The 12,314-nt window shown below is 35.0% G+C and overlaps 1 protein-coding gene across 2 annotated transcripts in view; it reads left to right on the forward strand.

Annotated features, from left to right (window-relative positions):
• Positions 1-12,118, forward strand: part of ANKS6 (ankyrin repeat and sterile alpha motif domain containing 6) — a 31,430-nt gene extending 19,312 nt beyond the window's left edge. The window contains exons 9-16 of one of the 2 annotated variants that reach the window (XM_026673414.2): positions 746-934; positions 1,569-1,734; positions 2,725-2,891; positions 5,966-6,164; positions 7,431-7,498; positions 9,606-9,722; positions 10,384-10,477; positions 11,913-12,118. In XM_026673414.2, coding sequence (XP_026529199.1) covers positions 746-934; positions 1,569-1,734; positions 2,725-2,891; positions 5,966-6,164; positions 7,431-7,498; positions 9,606-9,722; positions 10,384-10,477; positions 11,913-11,962 — 1,050 coding nt within the window. In that variant the 3' untranslated portion in view covers positions 11,963-12,118. The remainder of the gene's footprint in view (positions 1-745; positions 935-1,568; positions 1,735-2,724; positions 2,892-5,965; positions 6,165-7,430; positions 7,499-9,605; positions 9,723-10,383; positions 10,478-11,912) is intronic. The other variant, XM_026673415.2, reaches the window with a different exon arrangement.
• Positions 12,119-12,314: the final 196 nt, after the last annotated feature.

The following is a 12,314-nucleotide window of genomic DNA, read 5'->3' on the forward strand; positions in this document are numbered from 1 at the left end:
CTCCTCGCCTGGCCTCTCGTGACTGTGGGGATGCTGCAATAGTTGTAAGTGAAAAATGGCCATAAGACAGTTTTTTCAGTGCCATTGTAACTTTGAATGGTCATTCCACCCAAGCAAAGTACCAGGAAGAGAGGAAAAAAAAACTCCAGAGAAGCTCTGGAGACAGGAAGTCTAGTCCTGCCAAGAAGGTAATAAGGTTTAATGGAGAGGCAGTTTCCGTAAGCAACACCAGAATGTTTCCTTCCTGCCTTCTTTACAGGATTAGGCCAGTAATTTCTTCTAACAACCGGTTCTCTGAACTGCCTAGAATGTTAACAACCGGTTCTACCGAATAGGTGCGAACTGGTAGAATCCCACCCCTGCTTATTGTAGAGGTTTGATGCAACCTTAGGCCTAAACCTTAGGTCTAATACAGAACTTGGCCTTATAGAGTAATACTGTACATTTAATTGTTTCTGATATACTGAACAAAGCCTTTTCAGCATAATCACATCCTCCAAAAATAAACCTGCTTGATCTAGTGTCATGTTTAAGCCAGGATCTTTAAGCCAGGATCATCACAATTAAATCTGAATAAAAAACATTTAGTTTTTGAAAAAAAAATGTTCAGCTTCAACTTTATATAATTAATTTATATTCAATGATGCATGTAAATGCTATTTAGGAATTAACTGTATTATTATTAGTGTTGTAATGAAAGATATTACCTGTTGAAATTTTTATTGCCTTGTTTCCCCCCGGTCAGTTAAGAAGTGGGGCTCCATTTACACGGCTACCCAATGACAAATTGAAAGCTGTTATTCCACCCTTCTTGCCACCTTCAAGTTTTGAGTTGTGGAATTCTGATAGAACACAGAACAAAGAGGGTAACAAAGAACAAACAAGACTTGGCTTTCCACACAGATCTACAAGTATTGACAATAGTGCTGACAAAGTAAGAGACTTATTTAAAGTTTTATTTAAAGTTTAATAGTCAAATTTCTAGGTTCCTTAAATACATTGCACTGTATAAGTGAAATTTGTGTTTTGAAATTTGACTATATTTCCACTATTTATTTACTTACTGAAAGTGTTTGGAAACTATTCCATATACAATTCTGGAGGTTGCACAACAATGGAAAAAGAAAACAAAGATAATATAAATAATATGCATGTATAAAAGAACTCCCATATAGCATTCTGTGCTATAGTCTTGGGTTCTTTTAAAATAGTTATTCTTGTGATTAATAAAATAAGTGCAGAAATTTAGACTGTAAAATTACAAAGACACTGGCATTTGATGATCCATTTACAGTTAGATTTGAGAAAGATTCCACCGTCAATACCCAAATAATTTTTTTAATGATTTGGCTTTTGTCCAATGTTTAATTCAGAATTCTTAACTACCATGCTGTTTTGTCTCTCAATGCTACCGCAAAACTAGCTTCATGAATGTATATGTTAAGCCACTTGTTTTTATTATTCTGCAGTTTATTCATTTTGTTTTGTTGAATGCTTAAATCTGTGTGAAAATGAATTTATTTTATAAATATTAGTGCAAAAAAATTACTTAAACTGTATTTTTCCAGACATCCTTAAGCAGAGGTAGTAGACCAATTAAACTATCCACTTTTGCAAGAAGACCTCCAACTCCCAGCAATTCAAGTAATTTCAATCATTCGCCTCATTCTTCTGGTGGATCCAGCAGTGTAGGAGGAGTTAGCCGGCATGGTGGAGATCTGCATAATAAATCAGGTGTCTATACATTTTACCATAATACTACTTCCTTAGTGGCATCATCGTTGCCTGGGGGATGACCAGTTGGGGACTCCTTTTGTGTCCCTGTGAAGTTGTCTACAGAAGTGGTACCCATTTATCTACTTGTCTGTTTTCAAAGAGCTGGGTCAGTGGGAGCTGGAGTGAGTGACGGGAGCTCACCCCCGCTCTGTGGCAGCAACGATCTCGAATGTAAGGCTGCCGATCATCAGCCAAGCATTCTAAGCTCATGAGCCACTGTGCTCCTTTAAAAACTACATCAAATATAGAATTAATAAATTGATTTAAAACTGAGAGTTAACATTCTGTTTTTCCAGGTAAAATATATTGATTTCTTTGTATTCCAATAGATTTAAGGCTTGTCACTTGACTGCGCCAATATATGAGTGCAAATGTGACAGTGACAGTTGCCATTGTTAAGTGAATCCCCTGTGGTCTTTAAGTGTGACATCATTTGATCATCATTTACAACCTCCTTCAGCTTCCCCATTGATTCTGCTTGTCAGAAGCTAGCAGTGAAGGTTACAAGTAGCGATCATGTGACCGCAAGATACTGTGACTGTTGCAACGGCGAGCCAAGTGCAAAGCATCCAAATTGCAATCATGACTGTGGGGATGCTGTGATGGCAGCAACTACAAGGGCTATCGTATGTCTCCTCATTTGGAACCATTGTAACTTTGAATGGTCATTTAATGAGTGGTCATTAAATGAGTATCTGCTTGGCTTATGACACATTGTTAGACAATAGTTAAAATCCTTTTCCTACATACATACATATAATTGAGTTGCCATTACGATCTCAAATAGTACATTTCAGTTACATCTTTAAAACAGTTCCTTTTAAATTAAAAAAGCACCTTTTAAAAACAATTTGTTTTAATGCTACTTGTTAAAACATTATTTTTTTTAAATTAGAAGAATAAAGTGTGTTATGTTAGAATTTAAAATATCTTCCTATCTATTTTAAGGTGGTAGTACGGATAGCGTTTTATCTCAAATCGCAGCTCAAAGAAAAAAAGCTGCTGGCATATCTGAACCAAAACCAAGTCAACAGCCAGTTATAGGAGGCTTAATTTCATCTTGTCTTCTTGATGTGGAAAATACACAGACCATTGGAAATGGACATATCCTTAAGGTTACGTTTATTATTCTTATCTCAAAACTGCTAAATAAGCATGCATTGAAATCTATTTTTTAAAAGAAAAACAATAGATAAAATGTATTTTGGGGGTTAACTGTAACTCTGCCGTGTAATAATAAAATATATATTTTTTAATAAATGCTTTTTTAATGGATGCCTTCAAGTCAGTATTGCTTCCTGGTTATTGACTGGGCTAATTGCTCCAGGTTTTTTGGCAAGTTTTCAAAGTGACTTTTACCTTCCTAGAGCTGAGAAAGAGACTGGCCAAAGTTCACCCATCTGCCTTTGTGACTAAGGTGGGACTAGAACTCACAGCCTCTCGGATTAAGCTTGATGCTTTAACCACAACATCGAACTGGCTCTTAGTAAATGCAGTAATAATGCTATAGTTTATACAAAGAGTGTGTAGCATGTTAGACTATTAATATATTTATTATAGCATTTTAAAGAATTACTTCCAACATTTTTGATATAGGAACAACTACTTTGTTTCTAGTACTGTGTGCAAAATGATAATGCAGTAGTGCATTAATCACTACTCACTAATCTGAGATACATTAATCTGCAGGTGCATATTGAAGCCATAAATGACACAGGTAAAGTCCTTTGTTGAAAGCAGAGTTCAGAACTATATCAATAGATTTTCCAGGACTGTTTCTATATTCAACGGTTGCTGGTTGATCAGCAGTAGCCAAATTCTATTGCCATGCTGCTTTTAAGATCAGAAGTAAAATTTTGACCCAGCAACATAAATATTCTGTCCCTAGATAAGAATTTTAAATCTTCCTGTTGTCTGGTTTTATAACCATGCATCATCATTTGTGAGGTAAATTCTTTCTTTTTCTTTTCACTTTATATCATTTGGTCTATAAATTGAATAAACAAAATGAATTTTGGGGAGAATACCATATTTAATTATTGCCCACTAAAATCTTAAACTAAAAAGTTGACTGAAAGCCAGATAGCCCAATAATTTGACTTGGTGATCGGTACAATGGTTCTTTGTTTCTGGCATAGTTATTGTTTAAACCCATTTGCCATGGTTTGTAAACTACGGTTTGTAGACTGTAAACCATGTAAACTACATGGTTTGTAAACTACAAGTATAAAGCATACTAAAATTATACACTGATCAGCCCATAAATATAAGTAATACGTTTTCCTTGTCAGGATGGCTATAATTCAGTTACTAAAAATTAAATTGCAAACAATGCCCAACTGTATCAATGTTTTTTATAACTTCCTTTTAAACTAAGATTGCTTGTGGAGGATTGTCATTTTTTCTATTGAAACTACTTGTCAGTAAGAGCAATTCTTTTGAGGGAAGTAAGTAGTCTAAAGAGATACAGAAGGTTCTTAAGTTTATGTTACAAGTTAAAGTATAATATGATTTTGGGTATACATAAATGAACCTCCTTCCCAATTGAGTTTGGCTTCTTGTGATTTTTGTGGACACTGCCATGTATTTTCTTGGCAACAACATGGAATAGTTTGACATAGCCTTCCAGAATGTTCTGTAGGAGTTTATTTGCATATCTATCCTAAGCAGATTTGATAATGTTTAGTCTTTTGAATATTGGCTACAAACTGCCCCCTGCCATAAGCTTTGGGCATAATAACAAAATAAACATTATTCAGATGCTTGCCAAGTAATGTTTGTATTTGCCAGTGCTGTTTCTCTACCCGCCTGTTTCTCTTTTCCCACCCAAGCATTCACTGATATTGAATAGAGGTAGACAAATGTATACTTTAGTACAATTGTATTTAATGAGATCTTGATATGGGAATTCAGCCGCCGTGATTGTCATTGCCTGATGCCAACTATAAAATTATATTGATCCTTGCAGATTGCTCAGTGTTAGATTTTCACCTGCCTGTGACAAATATAGGCTTACTGAGTCTGTTCCATTCTGTAGTGTACTCTTTCCTTCATGATGCTCACAATAGAAGACAATTAGTTTAAAATACTAAGGTCCTTTAGTATATTATTAGCATTTTGTGGGCTTCGTGGTACAGTCATGCTGGCCGCATGACCATGGAAATGTCTTTGGACAGAGCTAGCTGCCTGGGCTAAGAAACAGAGCTGAGCACTGCCCCCTAAAGTTGGAACCGACTGGACAGGGAAACCTTTACCCATTTCTATGGTTCCTATATCTGAAAAGCTGCCTTTTATAATTGGAGAAATTTTTATTTTCAAAACACATGAAATATAATTCTATTTTAAGCATAAAGGAATAGTTCATGCTGTGGAACATAATTTATCATTTCCCATCAATATTATACGTTTAGGAAAAAATCAAAATGTATTTTTTACTCTTTGATGAACAGAGGCATTTCTATAGTTTCTTTTTTAAATAAATGGCTACCAGAAAGATAGTATTTTTAAAAAATGAGGGTCTTCATTGCTGAGTCATATCCTGGCTTCTCACAGCTTCCCCACCCCCAAATGTTAAAGAGCTTTTAGAATTAAAAAAAAATACATATCATTTCTGACACTGTATTTTTGAGCACATATTAAAAGAGAAAGAAAAGCAGATATTTGTTAGAATAACTAAATGTTTAAATACATAAATGACATTGTATAAATTCTAGCAAACATATATTTAGCAATAAATTAAAAATGGAAAGAAGCAGGTCCAGGAAATAGTTGTACAGTTGCCTCAAGTTACATATTTTCAGTTAATTATGCATGTTTTACTTCAAATGATAGATCAGCTGTGAGGTAAGCTGTATTTTCTATTTGTGTTCTATAAATGCAAAATATTTAAAACTAGCAGACTTCTTGAGCTCTTAAAAATAAATAATTGATATGGGCTTTTCCGGCACTAAAAGAAGCTGAGAATATAGAAGGTTCCAGTTTTTCAGCAAATATTTTTGTAGTGCTCACACTACTATCTATGCAGGTCTCTATTTTCCAGTACTCAGAATAGCTTATTACTAATTGCTACATTTTAATGTTCATTGAGATAATTTACATAGAGAAAAATACCCAATAGTGCTTATTCAAACTTTTTTTTTAAAAAAAGTGACATATTTTAATAACAGCAAAGTTTCTGTATTTTTGCTAGGTAAAACAGAAATTGGATGTAAATCAAAAACCTCCTTCTGAGAATTCTTCTACATCTAAAAGCACATCCCCAACTCTCACGCCATCACCATCTCCATTACCATCCCCCAAGATACAAAGTGCAGGGTCTTCACTTTCTTCTTCTCACAGACAAGGGAAAAGCAGTGGTGGCTCCAGCAGTGGGACTTTAACCGATGAAGGTAAGTAGGGTGGTGCAGTGGTTAAAATGCAGTACTGCAGACTAATTCTGCTGACTGCCGGCTGCCAGCAGTTCGGCAGTTCGATTCTCAACAGCTCAAGGTTGAACCAGTCTTCCATTCTTCCGAGGTCGGTAAAATGAGGACTCAGATGGTTGGGAGCAATATACTGACTTTGTAAACTGCTTAGAGGGGGCTGTAAAGCACTGTGAAGCGGTGTATAAGTCTAAGTGTTATTGCTATTCATAATAGGCAATAACACTAAAGAGTTTTGTTAGGTGACACCATGTCACTGCAATATATTTTTAGTCTCTTGAGCAGAAAACACTGGATGTTCATTCTGAACATGGTAGGACATCACTGTGACTTATTATTCTTGGGACAGAAGGTGCACATCTGAACTCATGCTCCTGATGCTATGCTTAATTAGTAATATTTTCTCCCATCACTTTTGAGCAATGACTTCTGGGCAATTTACATAGCGAAGGTGAAAGGTGATATTGTGGTCTGCTCAAAACTGTTCAAGATAAGAAGGTAATTGTGGCAATTGGGGAAGGTAAGCAAGTGGAGAAGAAATTGGGCAAACATGAAAATCGGTATTGCTTCTGGATGATAAGGCACAAACCATTCAAAATCACCAATGTTTCCTGCAGTTGACCCAGGCAAAATTTGGATGGGCAGTCCCACTTGGCAGTATACAATGACTCCCACTTGGCACTGTAAAATGGAAAAAAAATATCTCCCAGAGAAGAGAATGTTTGTGTTCTCCTGTTCATATATGGAAAACTATTGTATATTTAGATAGAAAAATGGGGGTGGGGGGGAAAGGGAATGAAATGGTAACAATCAGAAATGGAGATGGTAAGAAGCACAAGATACATTACTCTTCGTACATATACTATTTTCACATTGTGAATGTCATGTATACTCTATTATAATGATTATTTATTTAAAAGACTTGTCTGGCTGCACATCTTAAGAAACACAACACAACTGGGTGGCTAACAGCAGCCGTTTAAAACAAGAAACAATAGAAAAAGATGGGGTCATTGACTTGTTATAACCATCTTGATTTTGGTCTGTGTCTGTTACAGTAGTATCACACAGATTATAAAAATTATCTTGCCCAGGATGTTAGAAAGCAGGCTTCTTTTCATTTCCAACTTGATTTTCCTACTGGGTCAGGCATAACTGTGCAATATTATTTTGCAATTCTTATAATGCAATGAACATAAATTAAAACATTAAAATTTCCCCCTTAATTTAAAGATGAACTTACAGGCATCCTGAAAAAACTCTCCCTTGAAAAGTACCAGCCTATCTTTGAAGAGCAGGAGGTAAATCTTTTTTTTTCTTTACTGCTGGAAACTTTGGAAAATTTGGCTTGTATGTAATAGCACTGCAAGAATTACTTTTTCAAAAATATTGATTTATTTCACCAAAATGTAATTTCAAAATTTATCATCTGTTTTTTCAGAAACAGTGTGGAATACAGGAATCCCATCTACAAAGATGTTGTATCTGTGGACTGTCTTAATCCTAGTCAAAACGTTAAAGCTTTTAATTCTGCAAATAACATCTGGTTTCTGTTAATCTTATGTAGAAAATGTGGGACTAGTTTGCAGCTGTCTTTACTTTTTCAAATGTATTAATAGGCAGTCCTATCTATCATATCTATAGGTATTTTATTTTTATAGAGCTAAATTTGTAACATTGTAGAAACTATCTGAGAAACTCAAGGCCTGTGGATAACCTGAAGCCCTAGCCAATTCTTTTGGTAGCCAGCATAATCTCTGGAGAGGAAGGGAGGGAGGAAAAGATAAAATATTTAATCTTGGGGAGAGGTGTGTGTGTGTGTGTGTGTGTGTGTGTGTTTCTCTCTGTGTACTTTTATGTTTGTGTCTGTATCTATATATCTATTTCAGAACTTATATCATTTTTCTTTTAGAAATGCAAAAACTATTAATTCAATCTTTCTCGAAAATAACATACATTTCTTACATAGCAACAGAGGTGACTTTTCCAGGAACAATGATTCCTAAAAACTAATGTCTCAAAAAAGAAATATGTCATTTTTCTAGGTCAGTGCCTCCAAAATTTAAGTATAGATGTTTAAGGATAAGTATATATTTGGAAAATGTATATGACTAAACAAGTAAATTTGGTTGATAACAATAATACATACAAACTATATTAATAAGAAATCAATACGAAACAGTCCAAATGCCATTAAGAATGATTCATATCTATTTATATGTATTTATATATTAATTTGAAATTGAATAATGAAAGAAATGCGGCCAGAATAGTATAGGGCAGTAGTGGCTAACCTTTTTGGGTTCCTGTGCCAAAATTTGTGCGCGTGTTTGCATGCTCGCACTTGTGTGCCAGCACCCAGAAGGCAATGTGCACCCCCTCACGTCCCTATGCATGCGCGTGCAATCCCCCCCCCCACCTACCCAACCTGCTGCCCCCTTACCTGCACTGCGCCTCACAGACTTTTACAAGCTTTGTAGGCCAAAATCTAGCCCCGTTTCGTCACTTCCTGTTTTTCCCAAAAAACCGTAAGTGACGAAACGGGGCTAGATTTCGGCCTACAGAGCTTGTAGAAGTCTGCAGAAGCCTTCCTCAAGCCTTTGGGAGGCCTCAAAAGGCCTCAAACCAGCCAAAAATCAGCTGTGAGGCTTGCACATGCGCAGTGAGGTAAGTTTGCCTGCAGCTTGCATGCTGGCACAAATGGCTCTGCGTGCCACCTGTGGCACGCGTGCCATAGGTTCGCCATCACGGGTATAGGGTTTCCTACTTGAGCAGGGTGTTGGACTAGAAGACATCCAAGATCCCTTTGAACTCTGTTATTCTGTTAAGTCATACACCAACAGACAAATAAGGTTTCCACTAATGTCCAGGTTCTAATGCCTTGAAGCTCAAATAGAATAATTGGGTTTTTTAAATCAATATTCTAATGAAATAAATTTTTATAGACCAGTTGCATTTAGATTTTTTATTAATTATGCATTTTACTGTTTTAATGCATTTTTTAAATTTTTAATTCTATTACTGGAAGCAAAAGATAGAAACATTTGGCTTGCATAAGCTTAAACAAATTTAATAATTGAAAAGTAGGAGAGAATGTGTAACATTGGTAAATGCTTTACAATATTTAAAGTATGTTACATATATTATTGACCTCCAACAATATTTCTAAAGCAGGACGGTTATCAAGAAGGTGGGCACTTAGGCTGAAAGCTGCTTGCATAAAGTCAGCTACTGAATTTGTATTAACTTTAAAATCAGGATTTTCTAAGATATGTTACATTTGAGATATACAAAATTGTTTGGGATTTAAATTTCTTGGAGAAAGTAGTGGAGAAGAGTGCAGTGCCTTTTTCTTTTAGTCCACAGGCTGCTTCATAATTTAAAAGAGATGTGTTCATGTTTCAACAGGTGGATATGGAAGCTTTTCTCACTCTTACAGATGGGGATTTGAAGGAACTGGGAATTAAGACTGATGGTTCTAGACAGCAAATCCTAGCAGTTATTTCAGAGTTAAATGCCGGAAAGGTAATTCCAAATATCTAAAAGAAGCATTTTGTTGTTATTATTTTGTCTTTATGCATTTTTGTTTTCCAGCGAGGTACAGTTTATAATTATTTACAGCAGAGTAATCATTATTATATTGTGCAATTTTAACTTGTTAGAATCATTGAGGGATATAATCATTATAGAACCAGTACGTTAGTCTCTTGGCTGATGCCTATATTAGATATTTACAGGTGATTCTAATTTGGCTTGGAATTTCAAAATTTATGGAACTCCTTTTTATATGTCATATTGCATGGCATTGCTGAAATATTTTAGATTTCACATCAAATGATTACACCTTGTCTATGTGGTCCCTATTCTGAACTAACAATACAATTTAGCCTCTTCAGGCCAAACACTTATTATTTCACTCTACAAACCCGGTTTATTTTGGTACTTCAAACAAAGTTTGTTAAGTATACTATATATCAGACCAAAATATATAGTTGGTAGGATGTAATTCAAACTGAGCAGCCTTTGTGAAGGCTAGAAGCATTGGCATTCCTTTTCTTGATATGCTGGAATAAAGTATGTCTTAAAGGTAGATATGTAGGGGATTTTTCACTAATTATTGTAATAATATATTTAAGTATATCAACTGAGCTTTTGTTCCTTTTTTTTAAATTATGAATTTCAACAGGGACGAGAGAGAAAAATTTTACAGGAGACAATACACAACTTCCACTCATCTTTTGAAAGCAGTGTTAGCAACACAAGCCCTGGGAAACCACAGAGTATGTAGAAAACGTTGTATATTACTAGTATGTTAATATTTGTTGCATATTCATATCCTTTTGTGTTTATTAAATTCATGGAATAAATAAAGGATAAAACAATGCCAAAATAACCTTCAATCATTTGAGATGCTTCCAAACCATAGCATTGAATTGCATAAAACATGGATTTTTAAGGAATGAAAACAAACACAAAAGAAGTTGCATGAAAATACCTATTTGAATCTTAGCAAGTTTCTGGACCTCTTGAAATTAAGTTAGAGTTGGTGCCAGACTGAATATATTTGAAATTCATTTTAGGTGGTTTCAGTTACTAAATCCTGAAATCCAACACTGCCCAATAGATACTGGCCATGAAAGTCTACAGAAATCTATCAGTCTGTTTGATAGGACTGTGAAATAGGTTTACATACACACACAGTCTATATATGATGACAGACATTCATAAAATTAACTTCTGTCAGTCCTCCTAGTTAAACCAGACAAGAAACATGACAAGATGAATTAATTCTATTTTATTTTAAGGTTAGTACTTCCAACGTTAAAGTATTGTGCTCTAGTCTGTGTTAACAAGTTGAATGGGTGTTCTTCTTTAATTATAATGTTCCTTCTGGCTACTTCTAGTGTCTAATCTTCAAAACCCATTCTATCATATTTTTCTGGAATTCAAAATATCAGCCATTTCCCATGGGAAGGATTCTTTCAATTAATTTCAAAATATATTTTCAAAGTCCATCCCAAACTCTTAATTTGTTTATAACTTCCCCAAAACATCACTCTAATCAAATTGAATTGATTCAAATCAGACTGTATGTAATTGCTAAATTAGTATCTGAAGCCATTCTTCTAATATCCGTCTTGTAAGTTGTTTTTAAAATATTAGATTCATTTGAAAAAAGAAGCCCATGGAAAGTTATTCCTGCCTTTTCCAGACTTTTCTGGAGTTTTACCTATTCCCATGACAGTTCTTTTTGACATAAAGACAGTTTCATCTGAGAAAGGCTTTTGAAGGATGACATCAAGACCAGTGTGACATCTCAGATGATTGAATAAGAAGAGACTGTAATTCCAAGCAGTCCTGTCGGCTCATGCTTCCTATAGGATTGGTTATTTTATTCACTTTAAATCTTTCTACCCAGGTGAAGAAAGGACATTGAAAAAAAGCTTCAGTTAATTTTGTTTCTACTTAGTAATACCCGTTTTCAACTTTCTATCTTTTTATACTAAATGGGGAAAAGGCCTAATAATTATTTCCATTTCCTCTTTCTGTGCAGCATGAGAAGGAAATAATGCATACCAGTTATTTTACTCTACATTTGGGGGAGAGGGGTAAAATGTTCAAAGATAGGTTTCTTAGTTTCATTCATGTGAAATAAGGTTAGCTCCTTACTATATGCACAGTCCAATAAATACTATGTTGTGTTTGTGTTTATAGCACCTGGATGCTGGGTAAGGCCACAGGAACCATCTCCTACCAAGAGATAAACTTCAAACTGAAGTGTCCGAAACATGAACTACAGATCAAGTACACTTTTGCAGCATTTCATTGTGGAATAAGCTGAAAATATATTGTGTTATTAGCAGATACTGTACATCATTTGCAAAATAGACATAGCTTTAATAAAGCTGGTCATATTTAAATGGTGTGGTCCTTATTTAATTGAAATGAGGAAAGAAAACATAGAAGCTGCATAGGCACTGTAGTAGCTGAATGACAAGAAATCATTGCTTTTCAATCTGGAAGACAGGAGTTTCTCAAATAGGGATAAAAAATTAACTGGGAACCAATGAAGTTCATAAAGAAGTGATGTGATGTGTTCATATGCTTTAATTCCAG

Source organism: Notechis scutatus, chromosome 3 (assembly GCF_049901735.1).
Source record: "Notechis scutatus isolate UNSWTSFEM ecotype Mainland chromosome 3, rNotScu1.2, whole genome shotgun sequence".
Classification (NCBI taxonomy): domain Eukaryota; kingdom Metazoa; phylum Chordata; class Lepidosauria; order Squamata; family Elapidae; genus Notechis; species Notechis scutatus.